General features: G+C 39.7%; 1 protein-coding gene and 1 pseudogene across 4 annotated transcripts in view; both read right to left on the bottom strand.

The window, feature by feature from the left end:
* Positions 1-976: 976 nt before the first annotated feature.
* Positions 977-18,461, bottom strand: part of PCMT1 (protein-L-isoaspartate (D-aspartate) O-methyltransferase) — a 59,654-nt gene continuing 42,169 nt past the window's right edge. For 2 of the 4 annotated variants that reach the window (XM_008006676.3, XM_008006678.3), the window contains 3 exons: positions 16,865-16,950; positions 10,934-11,103; positions 977-1,776 (listed from right to left, as the gene is read on the bottom strand). In XM_008006676.3, coding sequence (XP_008004867.2) covers positions 1,764-1,776; positions 10,934-11,103; positions 16,865-16,950 — 269 coding nt within the window. In that variant the 3' untranslated portion in view covers positions 977-1,763. Of the gene's footprint in view, positions 1,777-10,886; positions 11,104-16,864; positions 16,951-18,461 lie in introns of all 4 variants that reach the window. The other 2 variants (XM_008006677.3, XM_008006679.3) reach the window with 1 other exon arrangement.
* LOC103240150 (BTB/POZ domain-containing protein 10 pseudogene) lies at positions 17,581-18,173 on the bottom strand (annotated as a pseudogene).

Below are 18,461 nucleotides of genomic sequence, written 5' to 3'. Positions count from 1 at the left end.
CACAATTTTTAAAAGCCATTTTATTTATTTATTTATTTATTGAGACGGAGTTTCACTTGTCACCCAGGCTGGAGTGCAATGGCATGATCTCGGCTCACTGCAACCTCCGCTTCCCCAGTTCAAGCAATTCTCCTGTCTCAGCCTCCCTACTAGCTGGGATTACAGGTGTGTGCCATCATGCCCGGCTAAGTTTTGTATTTTTAATAGAGAGGGGGTTTCACCATGTTGGCCAGGTTGGTCTTGAACTCCTGACCTCAGGTGATCCACCCATCTCGGCCTCCCAAAACTGCCGGGATTACAGGTGTGAGCCACTGCACCCAGCCTAAAAGCCATTTGCAAAGAAGTAATATACAAGACTTTTTTCAAGAGCTCGGGGGAGTGCCTCACATGCCCACAAAGGTTCTTTGCCAGAATTACACACATGCACCCAGTAGAAGGGCTTTGCTGGGAGTGCTGATTCTGCTCATTCTGGAGCTTATATTTCCTCAGTTCTAGAACTCCTAGAAAAACTAACATCTTATTATAAAAGTTATAAATCACAACATTTAAATAAGATCCCAAAGTGCTACTGCCTTCTTAGAAATTCAGCTATAGTCATTGTATTAATAAATGTATTTATAGGTGAGAGGTGGGTTTTGGTCTGTTCATCCTCAATCCTGTTCTTTCCTGACTTTAAGTCAATTCATTCACCACTCACTCATCAGCATTTATTGTATAGCTACTACAAGACAAGCCCTGGGCTAGGGAGTCAAAGAGAAATGACAACTGAAGTACAGTCCTGGCCCTGGAGCAGTGTAGTCACATTCTGCAATGTAGTCACATTCTGCGATGTACAGTTGGATTAATGCTATTTACTTACTCAGACTTCGCAAAAGGAAACAACCAGAGAAATAGTTTTTTTTCCTGTGATCGTAAACACTCTCTATCTGGTGGATTTGCTGTTCTTTCTTCTATATTCAAAAACAACCAATGCCTCTTTTGCTTTTAACTTTATTTGGCAAAGCAGCACTGCATAAACTGTTCAAGAACTGGGACACAGCTTACACAGCATGTTAAGTTCATGTACATTATCAGCAGCACATTAGAAACAGAAAACAACACTAAACTACAAGTCTCCTATAATTTTGAGAGAGAGAAGGGAAGAACTAAGTCAGTTATGTCCAATCTGAACAGCTGAGTGTTTACAGGACATCACCTGCCATCTTAAGGTTTAATATTTACAAATGCCTAGTTTTAAGGTAACAAAGCAGCTGATTGTATCTACAACATGCTATTCTATGACACCACATCAAAAGCTTTAAAAAGAAAGCTCATCTCTATTTTCTTAGTAGCATCTAACAGACATCCAAATACCAAGAATCTTAACTTGTGAATGGTGGTGTTATCCAATGCACAAAAGCAATCTGATAAATTAATATCAGAACAGAATTAAGTGTCCAAGAAAAGAAAAACCACTCCTCAAAATCAATTGACAAACTAAGTTTTCCATTTTTCAGAACCCTTTCTTTTAATATTACCAAGTAAAATATAGGCATGTTAAAGTAATATTACACAAATTTATACTCTGTATCCTTCCTCTACCAATTTGGCTCTGTGCCTCTTTGAAGAATCAGAAACCCTAAAAAAAAACACACATTTTCATGCTGAAAATAACAGTGTAACAAAGTCCAAAACAAGCTGTGATGGTGTTGGTTTTCAAAAAGCTTTGAGGACTGAGATGAGCAATCCACTGTAATTTTATACTGGTCAAGCTGATGTTGCTTTTACAATTCATCCCTGTGAGGATAAAAGAGAGAAATACATTAGTAGGAGTTACACACTGCCCAATTTGACTTTATAATAGTTTAGATACAACTATTAAGTCAATAAAAATGCACTGATCACCAAGCAACATATTTAAAAGATAAAAAAGCAAACAATCCAAGTGAAAGCAACAGAGGGTCAGCCATTCCAAACATCTTCCATGCCACTCCAGAATGAAGTATGCAACCTCAAGGGCGTGAGTTCTTTTTTATTTCTAAAAATAGATATCTTCCTTCAATGTCAAAATTCAGAAAAATTATCTTTTAGACCTATGTTCTTCTTTACACTATAGTAAAATGACAACTTAAGTGTTTTAGAGTTCAAATGAGTTAATAGTTACATTCACAAAATTGGACAAAAATGTGGTCTTTTGCTCAGAATGTCCATTAGCAATTGTGGAGTGGGTCAATCTCAACCTAAGCTCTCTGAGAGAAAAGGCATCATCTGTAGGTATAATATACCTGTCAGCTGATTTCATAAGGCAGCTTTATCAGCTCCAAAAGAAACCATTTGCTCAGCCAGGTGCAGCACTGTACCAGCAACTGCCAGTGAGAGGAAGGAAGGAATAAAAATGCAGTCTAAAATAAACTGTATGGTATCTCAATTATACCTCAGTAAAACTGTTAAAAGTGAAAAAATGAATAAAACTATGAGAAAAGCCCACAAGCCTCATAGCTGAAGGTGATCTGAGTGAAAAAACAAGAACTTTAGGGGTAAAGAAGCAAGATATTGATAATTAAGTCTCAAGTGGTTTAAGAAAAAGGAAAAAATTACATATATGTATATATAGAAAGAGGGGAAAGAAATGTAGAAAAATCTAATAATTGATGACTCTGGATGAAGAGATTTAGGAGTTATTTGTACTATCCTAGCAACTTGTCTGCAATAAAAATTAAAGGTAAAAGTTTTGAAAAAGTTGTTAAATTTGAAGGGAAGAAGAAATAAAGAGCTCATATTTCACAAGTAAGTGGGGGTAAATTACTGGACAATTTTTTAAAACTAAATTTTATAAATTGTGCAAGAAAATATTTTAAAAATTATTTCTCCAATAAGCTGCCTTTATCCTAGAGTATTGGATTATCTATTAAATGACAAATTATAAGTCTGCTTCCTCTTACTATATTCTACCAAATAACAATATTATAATTCTCATAGAACAGCTTTTACTTAAACTCATGCAGGCGTTAAAATATTTCGTCTACAAAGAATTACCTGCAAAGTGCTCTATTCATAAACTAAAATTCACTTGTGCTTTTTAGAATATGAATTGAAGAGATTGTTTTTCTTGTTTTGACTTTTTCTTTCTTTTTTTTTTTTCTGAGATGAAGTCTCGCTCTGTCGCCCAGGCTGGAGTGCAGTGGTGCGATCTCAGCTCACTGCAACCTCCGCCTCCCTGGTTCCAGTAATTCTCCTGCCTCAGCCTCCGAAGTAGCTGGGATTACAGGCAGGCACCACCACACACAGCTAAATTTTTTTTTTTGTAGTTTTAGTAGAGAGGGTTTCATCATGTTGGCCAGGCTGGTCTCAAACTCCTGACCTCAAGTGATCCGCCTGCCTCAGCCTCCCAAAGTGCGGGATTACAGGTGTGAGCCACCATACCCAAGCCAAAGATACTGTTATTTTTAAATAATTTACTACAATTTGGCCGGGGGCGGTGACTCACACCTGTAATCCCAGCACTTTGGGAGGCTGAGGCGGGCGGATCATGAGGTCAGGAGATTGAGACCATCCTGGCTAACATGGTGAAACTTCATCTCTACTAAAAATACAATTAGCCAGGCATGGTGGCATGCACCTGTAATCCCAGCTACTTGGGAAGCTGAGGCAGGAGAACTGCTTGAACCAGGGAGGCGGAGGTTGCAGTGAGCTGAGAACGCGCCACTGCACTCCAGCCTGGGTGACAGAGTGAGACTCCATCTCAGAAAACAATAATAATAATAATAATAATAATAATAATAATTTACAATTTACCTCCTGAAAGACATTAAGTATACTGTAAATAAATTCATGCCCCCTCAACAACATAGTACCATTTTCCCAACTATCCTCTCCATCTAAAAAATACTTTAAAAAAGGAAATTAGGTTTGTAGACCTGAATTTTAAAATTAGGGGTTCTAGGGAAAAACAAAAATTTGCTGCCAGCGCATGTACAATCTTGTAAAAGCCCATTACTCTAAATCCATGTAACTTTCAAATTATTAAATTTTTCCCAATGTCCAAAATTCTATATGACCATTTCTTTATCTGACTTACATGCAAAGATCATTTACAATAAAAAATAGCGTGTACTAAATTTTTAGAAAGGCTCTTTAAAATTGCTATATACTATGCTAAATATATTCATAAGGTTAATAACTATATATTTCTACTAGTATATAATTATATATAATTTAATTAGATTTTAATAACTCTATGATACTAACATTTAGTCTTATACATTCTTTACCAATAATAAATGAAAAGATATACTACAAGGAAACAATAATCAGAATCCATGAATGTTTTCTAATAATTTCATGGATCTTCCAAGGTAATAAAAGTGTTGTACAATTTGCTTTGTATGAAGCATTATGAGAGACAAAAAGAATTCCAAAAGTAACAGAAATATATCCCTTCTTTTAAGGATGCAATGTATGTCATAATACTGGAACATACGTAAAGAGATTAAAAAGGAACAATATAGAATATGGAACACAGGATCAACTGGATCCCTTAGCACCAATACTGTCAATCTTGGAAATGCAGTCAATTCCTAACACCTTTTTCACAGATGCAAGGCACTTTAAGAAGATATCAATAAACAAAGAGCTTATGGAATAATAAACTTGAACATTCCTCAGTTTCACAAACCAAAGATGGACCAATTACACTAACTCTTGTGACTATTAAAAACAAAAATAGTCTGGGTGTGATAGCTCACACCTGTAATCCCAGCACTTTGGGAGGCTGAGGCGGGCGGATCACTTGATGTCAGGAGTTTGAGACCAGCCTGGTCAACACAGTGAAACCCTGTCTTTACTAAAAATACAAAAATTAGCCAGGTGTTGTGGTGTGTGCCTGTAGTCCCAGCTATGCGGGAGGCTGAGGCAGGAGAATCACTTGAACCCAGGGGGCAGAGGCTGCAGTGAGCTGAGATCGCACCACTGTACTGCAGCCTGGGCGACAGAGTGAGACTCTGTCTCAAAAATATATATAAATACATAAAAGTAAAAATAAAGCTTTTACCAGAAAATTAACAAAATATTTTTACATATAAATATATTTATTTAAAATAAAATACATACTTAAGAACTATTAACTTTCTGTAGCAACTAATACAACTATTACATATCCATAGTCGTGAACACAATTCCACAGATTCTAGGTGTCTGGCCTATAGATCTGGCATTGTCTCCCCTTCTATTAATCCACCAAAATTACAAGTGACATCTTTCCAAGTGTAAAAAGACTCAAGTCTACATTCAAGTTTGGATCTTTACTTGGTACTAGAATTCCGCATGTCCACTAATTCTCATTTTTAAAAATACAGTTTCTGTCACATCTCCTCAGCAAAAATGGGACCTCATCCTTATCAGAGCACTGCAATTAGCTCTGGATTCCTCAGTAAGAAAGGTGGAAAGCTGGTGAGACACAAGAGAAGGTTCCTAGGAAAGTATTTAATGAGTTAAAGTAATCCTGAAGAAAGTTTGAGGCTGGTGGCTCAAGCCTATAATCCCAGCACTTTGGGAGGCTGAGGTGGGTGGAATGCTTGAGCTCAGGAGTCCGAGACCAGCCTAGGCAACATGGCAAAACCCCTTGTCTACAAAAAAAAAAAAAAAAACAAGAAAATCAGCTGAGTATGGTGACATGCCCTGTGGTCCTAGCTACTCAGGAGGCTGAGGCAGGGGGGTCGCTTGAGCCCAGGAGGTTGAGGCTGCAGTAAGCAGAGATCATGCCACTGCACTCCAACCTGGGTGACAGAGAGAGACTGTATCAAAACAAAACAAAATAAAACAAAACAAAAACAAAAACAAAGTTTGAAAGAACAGAAATCAAGTAGCCTGGCAAGAAGTTGACTAGGGAACTTTTTAGATGATAATTCCCAGAAAACAGTGACAGTTTTTTAGTTGTAGCTATCTACCCACTTCTCTCTATCCTTACTAACACTGCCTTAATGCAGACCATCATCATTTCACTCCTGAATTGCTATAACCACTTCCTGTTTCTGACTTGACTTTTGTCCCTTCCCAGGCTACTCTCTACACGACAGCTGGAGTTATCTTTCTGAAATGTAATTCTGATCACTTCACTGCCTGGCTCCCTACTGTGAGTCTGAACACTACCCTATAACAGACTATTCATCTTGGTCTTTGCATCTCCTACATTACTGTAAGCTCCATGAGAGCAGTCAGTTTCAAATTCACAGCTGACGACTCCTGGCACCTAGTACAGTAACTGGCCTAGTTGGCATATGCATATTGGTTAAATTCACAAATAATATTAAGATCCTCATGCTGAAAATATTTAACAACTGAACAAATGGCCAAAGAAAAGCATTAGATGTTTCTTTTCAAAGGCAATTTAAAATACACTTTTTTTGTCTGTCAAGAACAGTTTAAGCTTACATTGGCCTAAAGAGAACAGAAATAGTGCACACAAAAACTAGAGGACCCTCAAATCTATTCCAGACTTAAATTTTAAAAGAAGCATGGGTACCTACTTAGGGGAAAGGGAAAGGAGGTAGTGGTGAGAACTGATTTCAGACCACGTTTGCCACAGGGCCCCTTCCTCCGACTTCTGGTCTAAGTGATGCCCCATTAAGACAGCAGAGAGGGGAGATGAGAAAGCTGAGGTGACTCAGAGACCTAGTAGTAGCCACTTCCCTCTCTCACTACAGCTCCTGTCAGGAACCAAGCTCCCATGCCCTCCACCCCTGACCCTGGCTGTCCCTGTTCTCAATGGGTTTCAGTAAAGTTGTTTCCTACTACTTCCCCTTTAGGTCTATAATGGTAAAAGCTTCTTGCTATTACCCTGGGTGTCCCTGATCCCTGGGTATAACAACATCCTTTATTTGTTTCCATAACCTTTCCCATATTTCTCTGAAAAGTCCTTTCATTAAAATCATTTCAAAATCCTGTCTGAGTACGCCTTCTGTTTCCTGGCTGGATCCTGATTGACAAGTTTATCGACACAAAGAGATATTACAGATGAATGGTCTCTTCAGATTTTAGGTTAACTATTGATGTTGTCCCCTCTAAAACATCCTATTTTCCAGTAATATTTTAGGCCAAATTTTTTTTTTTTTAATGTAGTAGTTTGGTTTTTTCCCAATTTAGTTTCTAGATTTTATTTTACCTTTATTTATAGTATTTAAACTTTAAGAATTACAATCAAGCAACCATCTTTTTAATTAGAACCAATCTCTGGATACAGGAAAATGTATTTCAACAAAGAGATTTTAAAAATCTACAACAGAAAAAATTGGAAAGTCCTCTTGGTACAGCTGGAGAAAATTTTTTTTTCTGATGGTGCAAACATGTAAATTTGCTTGATTTCTTTTTTTCTTTTTGAGACAGAGTCTTGCTCTGTTGCCAGGCTAGAGTGCAGTGGCGCAATGTAGCGTCACTGCAATCTCCGCCTCCTGGGTTCAAGCAATTCTCCTGCCTCAGCCTCCTGAGTAGCTGGAATTACAGGTGCCCGCCACCACGCCCAGCTAATTTTTGTATTTTTGTATTTTTTTAGTAGAGATGGGTTTTCATGATGTTGGCCAGGATGGTCTCGATCTCCTGACCTCGTGATCTGCCCGCCTCGGCCTCCCAAAGTGCTGGGATTACAGGCATGAGCCACTGTGCCCAGCCTAAATTTGCTCAATTTTTTAAAAAACTTTGAAGGTTAAAAGGAAAACCAGGTATACACTTTTTTTTTTTTTTTTTTTTTGAGACAGAGTCTTGCTCTGTTGCCCAGGCTGGAGTGCAGTGGCGTGATCTCAGCTCACTGCAAGCTCCGCCTCCCAGGTTCACGCCATTCTCCTGCCTCAGCCTCCCGAGTAGCTGGGACTACAGGTGCCTGCCACCACGCCCGGCTAATTTTTTTTGTATTTTTAGTAGAGACAGGGTTTCACCGTGTTACCCAGGATGGTCTCGATCTCCTGACCTCATGATCCACCCGCCTCCGCCTCCCAAAGTGCTGGGATTACAGGCAAGAGCCACTGCACCCAGCCTAAAAGCAAGTATACATTTAATGTTTAGCAGATGACTGAATAATTGTCCATAAATTTAAAAATTATTCTAAATGTTTTTTTAGAGATAAGGTCTTGCTCTGTTGCCCAGCCTGGAATGCTGTGGTGATCACAGCTCACAGCTGCTTCTGGGCTTAAGTGATCCTCTCATCTCAGCTTCCCAAGTAGCCAGAACTAGAGGTGCACACCACCACGCCTGGCTAGTTCTTAAATTTTTAGTAGATATGAGGTCTCACTATGTTTCCCAGGCTTGTCTTGAACTTCTGGCTTCAAGTGATCCTCCCACCTCAGCCTCCCAAAGCATTGGGATTACAGGCATAAGCTACCGTACCTGGCCCTATTTTAAATTTGTTAATACAAATAGTTTGGTTTTATCAAGGGTGGATTCAGGTTTTGTGGCGGCCTAAGGTTTATATAATTAGAGAGCAGGGGAACCTTTTTATGAAGTTAAAAAAAAAAAAACAGTAAGACTATGCTTAATATAAAATTAAGAACAGAGCCGGACATGGTGGCTGACGCCTGTAATCCCAGCACTTTGGGAGGCCAAGGCGGGCAGATCACCTGAGGTCAGGAGTTCAAGACCAGCCTGGTCAACATGGTAAAACCCCTTCTCAACTGAAAATACAAAAATTAGCTGTGCACCTCTACTCCCAGCTACTCGGGAAGCTGAGGCAGGAGAATCACTTGAACCTGGGAGACGGAGGTTGTAGTAAGCTGAGATTGCACCACTCCTCTACACAGCCTGGGTAACAGAGCAGGACTCTGCCTTAAAAAAAATTTTTTTTAATTAAATTAAGACCAGGGTAGGGGAAAACCTAGGCAAGCAAGGGCTCTGCAGCTTCAGCTTTGTCAGCTTCACAGTAAATCTACCTCTAGTCACAAAAACAAAATTCTCTTTTTATAATTCCTTCATAATTAAGTTATAGGCAAGATGTTCACTAATATTTATTGTATATAAAAAGAAAAATTTCAAAGTTTCTAATGAAAATCAACTCTTATCAAATTTCAGTAACATATTTGCCCCTTTTATACTATAATAATCTCACAATTATGTAATTGTATAAACCATACAGTAAGAAGCAAAGTGAAGGAAGGTTGTAGTTAGTTGTTAGTAACTACATCTGATTCCAGTTGAAAAAACCAGTAATTTTTTAAATGCCTTTTTAATTTTAATTTTTATTCATTTATTTATTTTTTGAGACAGAATCTTGCTCTGTTGCCCAGGCTAGAATGTAGCAGTGTGATCTCGACTCACTGCAACCTCCGCCTCCTGGGTTCAAGCGATTCTCCTGCCTCAGCCTCCTGAGTGTCTGAGACTACGGGTGTAAGCCACCATGCTTGGCTAATTTTTGTGTTTTTAGTAGAGACACGGTTTCACCATGTTGGCCAGGCTGGTCTCAAACTCCTGACTTAAGATGATTGGCTCGCCTCAGCCTTCCAAAGTGCTGGGATTACAGGCATAAAATGTCTGGCCTAAAATGCTTTTTTTTTTTCCAGTGGCTGTGCTCCAGGCTATAATTCACAGAAAATAGCTATTGGTGAAGAATAAAAACAAAATTGAGAGATCTATTAAACTTATTATCACCCCTTTTACTTATTAAGAAAATAATTATTTTAAAATAAGAATCTTTATGTCAAATAAAAATAGATTCTAAGACAAGGAAACTGTAAAGCCTTTCTTGTTTTGGCATTTAATTTCAAGTAATTTGGGCTAATGGCACTGTTATGTACTGATGTCACTCTCTCTCATGGAAGGGAGTGGGAAGCAGAGGAAAAGAGAAGAGAAATCTTGGCTTCAAACAAAATACTCAGATTATGCTGAGACATAAAACAAAAGTGGACATTCTTTATAAGCCATGCTGTGCTGAAAGTTGCTGCATGCTGCTGACCCTTTGGGTGGGTTTGTGAGACTTGGGCACTCATTGGGTAACTTGTAGAATCCTTGCCTGTCCCTAGGAATTTAGCCAGAATAGCTTAAACAGTGGTTGGCCTATTCTATAGAATGGGGAGAAGGTGAATCTTAAACAGGGCTGAATGAAAAATAGATATGGGCTGTCAAGTATCTATGATTTGGTTGAAACAGATAAACCAAGCTGAGAGGTAGAATGTCCTCTCTGGTATTGTCACATTTTAGAAAATTGAGACAACTGTTATCTTTCCCCTTCTTTCTCCTTGTGGGTACAATAAACAGGGCAGGAAATGATGGCCCCTTGTTTTTTTTTTTGTTTTTTGTTTTTTTTGAGACAGAGCCTCGCTCCGTGTCCCAGGCTGGAGAGCAGTGTCAAAATCTCGGCCCACTGCAACCTCGACCTCCGGGCTTAAGCGATTCTCCTGGCTCAGCCTCCTGAGTAGCTGGGATTACAGGCCTGCGCCCCAACGTCCAGCTGATTTTGTATTTTTAATAGAGACGGGGTTTCACCATGTTGGCCAGGCTAGTCTCAAACTCCTGACCTCAAATGATCTGCCCACCCCGGCCTCCCAAAGTGCTGGGATTACAGGCGTGAGCCACTCCACCTGGCCTCTTTTACAGACCAAACTCATTGTTTCCATGCCCATCCAGTGCTATAAAAATAATTTAAAAATATAAAAACAGAGTGGCTGATAATGAATAAAAAATCCTTACAAAGTACTGAATTGCAGCTGAAAATCTCTTAAAAAAAAAAAGAAAAAAAAAGCCTTTGTGCCAACCAAGTCTCACCCTCCCTTTCCCAAAGATACATATGTTAAACCAAAATAAGGGCAGACCATGCAACATTTTTCACATTTTTAATGTAATGAATTTCTGATGTTATAATGGAGGAGCATAAAGGTGACAACCAAAAACAGCTCTTGTAATCTAATGTCTTAAAATCCACACCCTTTCACCTTGCATGTGTGGAAGAAGAAAGAGCAGAAGATAAAATCACTTCCACCTGGACCACTGCTTTTCTTTATCTGTTAAAGGCACGTATATCACCCCCATCAGAGGCTTCATTTTGACGCTGCCATCTTGTAGCTTGTCATACTGCTCCAACATTTGGTTTCCACCTGCAGGACCAACTGGCAATATCAATCTTCCTCCAGGCTTTAACTGGTCTATTAGCTAAAAGGAAAAAAAAAAAAAGCACATACACATCAAGTTACAGATTTTATTTTATTTTATTTATTTATTTATGAGACAGGGTCTCACTCTGTCACTCAGGCTGGAGTGCAGTGACATGATCTCGGCTCACTGCAACCTCTGCCTCCTGGGTTCAAGCGATTCTCCTGCCTCAGTCTCCCAAGCAGCTGGGACTACAGGCACATGCCACCATGCCCTGCTAATTTTTGTATTTTTAGCAGAGATGGGGTTTCACCATATTGGCCACACTGGTCTGAAACTCCTGACCTCAAGTACTCCACCCACCTCCGGCTCCCAAAGTACTTGGATTACAGGTGTGAGCTACCGTGCCTGGCCCAGATTTTATACTAATAGTCATTTGACATCATTATAAACAACTTTTAGTGTCCATGGGCAGAAAGCAGAAATGTTCTTCATTTAGTATATACAGGTTAAGGCCGGACATGGTGGCTCACGCCTGTAATTCTAGCACTTTGGGAGGCCAAGGTGGGCAGATCACTTGAGGTCAGGAGTTTAAGACCGGCCTGGCCAACACAGTGAAACCCCAACTCTTCTAAAAAAAGTACAAAAATTAGCCAGGCTTGGTGTCGGATGCCTGTAGTCCTATCTACTCAGGAGGCTGAGGCAGGAGAATTCCTTGAACCCGGAGACGGAGGCTGCAGTTAGCCAAGATCACGCCACCACACTCCAGCCTGGGTGACACAGCGAAACTCCGTCTTAAAAATAAATATACAGTATATACAGATTGAGCATCAATAATCTGAAAACCCAAAACTGGAAATGCTCCAAAATCCAAAACTCTGAACATCAACATGATACCACAAGTAGATAATTTCACATCTGACCTCATGTGGCAAGTCGCAGTCAAAATGCAGTCACAACTTTATTCCATGCACAAAATTATTTGAAATATTACATAAAATTACCTTCAGACTATGTGTATAAGAGTTATAACATAAATGAGTTTTGTTTAGACTTGGCCCCATCCCCAAGATATCTCATTATGTATATGCAAATATTCCAAAATGCTAAAAAATCTGAAAAAATCCAAAATCCAAAACACTTCTGGTCCCAAGCATTTTGGATAAGGGATACTCACCCTGTACATACTTTGATTGTTATATTATTACTCAACTATCAGCCTCCTCTACTAAACTACAAGCTCTTGAGGATGGGGACTGTGTCTTACTCATCTTTGTGCCTTTAGCATCTAACACAGTACCTGGTACAACTGCAGTGCTCAAAATGTTTGAACTGAACCACCTAATATAGAACTATCCTCTTGGCAGGCCAAAGGCAGAACATAGAATTCTAATGCCTGTGTGCCTGTTTGGAACCTTTGTGGATTCGAAGGGAGGAGGAGGGGAGGAGAGGAAGTGTAGAAAATCAACAAGGAATCCCTATCGTATTATTGTAGAATCTAGGGCATCACTGAAGGGATAAGGGAACCCTAGTTATATGATTAAATTCAGGTTTACTGGTACCACAAGGAGGGAAGGTAGGGCTGGAATCCCTGTAGCATTACAATGAGGACACTCCTGTCAATGAAGAACCAAGAGTACTCAATGAAAGCTCTTACAGTCAGAAAACTTTTAAATCATGTTACCATTTTCATATAGCTTTATGGATCACTATTAATAAAAGACATTAAAGAAGAAATCTTACTTGGTTTTTTGTTTTGTTTTTTTTTTTGTTGTAGTTTTTTTGTTTTTTTTTGAGACTGAGTCTCACTCTGTCACCCAGGCTGGAGTACAGTGGCACAATCTCGGCTCACTGCAACCTCTGCCTCCCGGGTTCAAGCGATTCTCATGCCTCAGCCTCCCAAGTAGCTGGGATTACGGGGTGCCCACCACTGAGCCCGACTAATTTTTTTTGTATTTTTAGTAGAGACGGGCTTTCAACATGTTGGCCAGGCTGGTCTCAAACTCCTAACCTCAAGTGATCCGCCTGCCTTGGCCTCCTAAAGTGCTGGGATTACAGGCATGAGCCACCACACCCAGCCAGAAACCTTATTTTAGGTATTTATTACCTCAAGAAAGGGTGCCCTCAGTCAAAATTTTGGTTGTCTGCAAATCTATTTTGTCGTTTTTCTCAATTTCAAGGCTTATAATGATAAACAGCTGACTTCCTCTCCCTACCCCACCCTTGCTCTCTAAATCCAGTTATTTCAAATCATTTTAGCTATGTCTTCTAGTATTTACCTTTATATTTCAAACATAAGCTAGATAAGGATTGAACTCTCTTAATCTACATTCTGCTTCCTTCCCCCAAACCAACCAATCATTTTTTATTAAAATCATTTCTAGTTATGACTCTGTAACTATGATTTGCTGCTGAGTCAAGAAGTATCCAATGATTGTTTCCTTTCCTCCTCTTGCTCCAAATCTGAGCTGGTTATTCTCCAGGCCTGCCGCACAGCTTCCATCTAGGCCCTTCCCTTTGTAACAATCCCGTAAACTTCCATGCCTCTGCCTGATCAAGATGCCCTATGTGGTTTCCTCTTTTGGTTTTTCCTACTGTCTGTCTCTTCCCTCATTTCATTTTTGGATGACAAAAATGGCATTTTAAGACATTAAAATTTAAGACATTTTAAGACATCTTAATCATTTAAGAAAGTTCCTTTGGAAGCATTTTGTGAAATAGTGCATGGAATGTATTAAAAGAAAGAGATGGAGATTTGCAAACCTAAAACTATCTTTAATCTATTTGGTGATGTGTGTGCATACATAATTCAAGGTTGGAAATAATTTTCAGCTCAGACTTTGATGGTTTGGTACTCTGACTTACAAATTCTAATGCTGTTTGCAGTTTGATGCCTTTCTGATTACCAGTCCTTAACAGGAGATCTGTTTTATTTTTCTAGAAGCTTTCATTTATTTATTTATTTATTTATTTATTTTTAGAGACAGGGTCTTGCTCTGTCACCTAGGCTGGAATACAATGGTGCAATTATGGTTCACTGAAATCTCAACTTCCCGGGCACAAGCAATCCTCCCACCTCAGCCTCCCACGTAGCTGGGACTACAGGCACAGGCTGCCACATCTGGCTAATTTTTAAATTGTTTTGTACAGATGGGGTCTTGATATGTTGCCCAGGCTGGTCTCAAACTCAGGTCCTCAAGAGATCCTACTTCCTTGGCCTCCCAAACTGACAAGACTACAAGTGTGAGCCACTGCACCTGGCCTCTAGCGGCTTTCAGAATCTTCTCTTTATCCCCTAATATTCTGAATATACATGATATGGTTCTTTTTTCTTATTTTAAAAATTCTTTGTGTTAGGCACTCAGCTGCAAACTATAGAATTATGTCCATCGGTTTTTAGAAAATTTCTTACTTAGGGATTAGTGCTGATTATTCCTCATGCGGAGTTTCAAGCAGCACTCCCTCTTTTCAGACCCATGCTTTACCTATGATTTTCAAGGTCTTGATGCCACCAATTCCTAAGCCTTTTCAGAGTTTTGCAGAGCAAACTGCGTATGCATAATATTTCACTCTGTAGTCTCTTTAGTTTCCATTTCCTCCACCCTCCTGGGTCAGCTATTATTCCATCTGCTTTTTATCTTCACACACTGTAGAGTTCAGGATTGCAGGTACAGTCTCCTAGTTAATTGAGTATGGAGTTTATGCTTCTGTTTTTCTGGCTATCTTGGGGTGATATCCAAAAGAAGGCATAAACCTCTTCATTCTGCTATCTTAAAACTGGAAAGCCGCTTCAGTACATCTATCTTAAATCAGATGTATACATACCCCTATAATACTTGCAAGTATTACTACAATATTTAAATTCAATTTAATTAGATCTAGAAATATCTTTCAAGATCACCTCAGGGTCCCAGTAGGGAGAAATGGGCCCTGCACCCACTCCCCTCATTTAAGCACAGTTCTATTTCAGGTTTTAACTGTTCACTCTAGGTTGTCAATATTTTTTTTTTGAAAAGTTAAAAACTCATTGGTCATGTATTCAAATTCAATTGAGCTGCTTGTTTATGACTTGTAAAACTCTCTGTATTATATTAATACTTCAGTTAAAATGTGTTAAAACCACTGGTTCAATCTACTTTTTTTTTTTTTTCGAGACAGGGTCTCACTTTGTCACCCAGGCTGGAATGCAGTAGTGCAAGCATGGCTCACTGCAGCCTCAACCTTTCAGGCTCGGGCAATCCAAGCTATCGTCCCACCTCAGCCTCTTGAGTAGCTGGGACTACAAGTGCCTGCCACATCTAATTTTTGTATTTTTTGTAGAGATGGGATTTTGCCATGCTGCCAAGGCTGGTCTTGAACTTCTGAGCGCAAGTGATTCATCTGCCTTAGCCTCCCAAAGTGCTGGGATTACAGGCGTGAGCTACTTTAAAAACAACAACAACAAAACAAAACAAAACAAAAAACAGATAATCAACAGGGCCAAAGCAATTAAGTGATTTTCCCAGTCACTTGGCCAATAAACAGCAAGTCAATGACCAGAACAAATTATCCAACTTTCAGCTTCCCATAACTGATCTAAGCCTACAAAAAAACCAGATGAGACTAGGCAGAAGAAACAGTGTCACCTTCATCCCCTGGTCATCTAGTCAAGAACTACACAAGAGGCATGTGTAACAGAAATCTAGGACCACAGGCTAGAGTGCCACAGCACAAACATGGCTCAATGCAGCCTCAACCACTTGGGCTCAAGCAATTTTCCCACCTCAGCCTCCAGAGTAACTGGGGCTACAGGCATATGCACCACCATGCCTGGCTAATTTTTTTTCTTTTAAACAGGGTTCTTGCCATGTTACTCAGACTGGTCTCAAACTCCTAGGCTCAAGCAATCCTCCCACCTTGGCCTCCCAAGGTGCTGGGGTTACAGGCATGAGCCATCATGCCTGGCCATATATCCTACTATTCTTTAAGATTCAGTTCAAGTTCCATCCCTATGTGATGTCTCCTTGACCACTCACTGCACAATTCTCTCCCTCATATGCATATTTTATTTTCCTTCCAATAGATATCATGTGTTAATTATATGCTGTCATATCGCTAATTTCCTGGTTACATATATGACATATCTCTTCTAGAATACAAGCTTTGTGAGAATAAAATATATGGCAAATACTTTCTCATATCTCCCATACACCAAATACAGCCGTACATATTATGGTATTTAAAAAACATCAAACTGGCCGGGCGCAGTGGCTCACGCCTATAATCCCAGCACTTTGGGAGGTTGAGGTGGGCAGATCACCCGAGGTCAGGAGTTCGAGACCAGCCTGGCCAACATGGTGAAACCCTGTCTCTACTAAGAATGCAAAAATTAGCTGGGCGTGGTGGCAGGCGCCTGTAATCCCAGCTATTTGGGAGGCTGAGGCAGGAGAATCACTTGAACCCAGGAAGTGTAGGTTGCAGTGAGCTGAAATTGCGCCACTGCACTCCAGCCTGGGCGACAAGAGCAAATCTCCACCTCAAAAAAAAAAAATCAAACTGATTATCAGGTCATAAACTCCAAAGGGATTTTCCCAATTCTACTGTTGTCCTAGTTCTTACCTGGATCAAATATGAGCGCCACAAGCTGGGGTTCAGTAATTTTCATGTCATTTATACAATTGTTTGCATATGAAAAAAGAAGAGAGTAATAGCTAATTGTAACCAAAATGTACGATACGAAAATCTAATTATATTTTAAACATCATCTAGAAGTCTTTTCTATTTAAGTCTTGTAGAGTTTTAGCTGAATAAAACACACAAACAGAAAAAAATCCCGACTCACCGCCTGGGGTACAACGGGGGCTGCAGCTCCTACATGAATGGCGTCATAAGGGGCTTCTTCAGCATATCCCATTCTTCCATCCCCCACTGAAAGAAAAACAGCTATGCTTTAAAAACCTGTTCAGATCAAACTTAATGTGAAGAATTCTAGTACAGGAGGTTTACAATGCAGAAAGGAGAGATTTTTCAATAAATAATCCTGGGACAACTGGATATTCACTTTTTTTGCTGTTTTTAACTCATTTTATTATATTTTTGGTTTGGTCAGAAACATTAAAACAATGGAATTTGATTTTGATGAAAAACTGGAGTTTACAATCATTTAGTAAATGAAAAGCACTTCATTTTCCTATCTCGCAACTCTTTTTTATGAACTCCTAACCTCAGGTGATGCACCCAACTCAGCCTCCCAAAGTGCTAGGTTTACAGGCATGAACCTGTATCCCACAACTCTTAAGAACAAAAGCATTAGTAAATACATATCTGTGAACAGATAAAGGAAAGGCAAACTGGATAATAAACCACCTCTGTCGTTCACACTCCCTGCACGTGACTCACTCTAAAGGGTGAAACGCACTGGAGATAACGGAACTCATAAGTTGTGTTTTAAATCTCATCCTAATCATTCAAATAAACCCAAGATAAATAATTTTTACTCCTTATGGGCAGCAAACTACATGAATTTTACTGGAGGAATACTTTGGCAGAAGCACCTATTTAAGTTAACTTAATATATAGTAACTTAATAGTACTACATTCAAAAGCAATACAAGATAGTCCCATGCTTCTCTCAATTCAGGAACAGTTATGCCATCAGGACAACAGGTAATTCCTATTTTATAGTAATCCAGAATAGATTGAAACACAGTGGAACCAATTCCCTCTGCTACTTCATACTCTCCTTTCTCATTGGGTTGTGTAAAGTTATGTTCTTGGCCAGATCCAAACAAACATCCTGCCCAACACTGTATTTGGTTCTGCAGGAGAAACATATGGGTCTACAACAAATCTAGTGTTACTCACTATTGGTGCTATTCGTTCAGATGTTCTTATATTCCGAGCTCCTTCTTTTGCATTCTCAAATACAAACACCATCTCCCCAGATATCTTAACAGCTATTATCTAAACCTGACTGACTACTGTTTCTAATGCTGTTCCCAGCACTGCTAATGCAACCATGTGGGGAGGCTTTTGGAGAACAAGGACTGCTTGGACAAGAGGAACTGTGCTCAGGTAATCCGCCCGCCTCGGCCTCCCAAAGTGCTGGGATTACAGGCATGAGCCACCACGTCCAGCCGGAGAAGTAACATTTCTAATACAAGAAATGAGTTGAGACGCTGTTCTTTCATGAGATGAATCCCATGATCTGTCACTTGACCTTCGTCTATCTCTTGATCTCTCATGTCTCTCACTGGCAACATGAGACTCATTTTGGTGTGGTTTACTCCTGTATTCCCCTTTCAGTGCCCACAGAGGATCAGGGCAAAGGCCAAGGCCAGCAACACCTCCACTTCCTCCTCAGCCACATCCCTCTAGAAGTGGCTGTGGAGGCAGCCACTCAGGCGGCTGTGGCTACTAGAGCTGCCAGGGCCTTTATT

The sequence above is a fragment of the Chlorocebus sabaeus genome, chromosome 13 (genome assembly GCF_047675955.1).
Source record: "Chlorocebus sabaeus isolate Y175 chromosome 13, mChlSab1.0.hap1, whole genome shotgun sequence".
NCBI lineage: Eukaryota > Metazoa > Chordata > Mammalia > Primates > Cercopithecidae > Chlorocebus > Chlorocebus sabaeus.
This window is presented reverse-complemented; position numbering and strand designations above follow the sequence as displayed.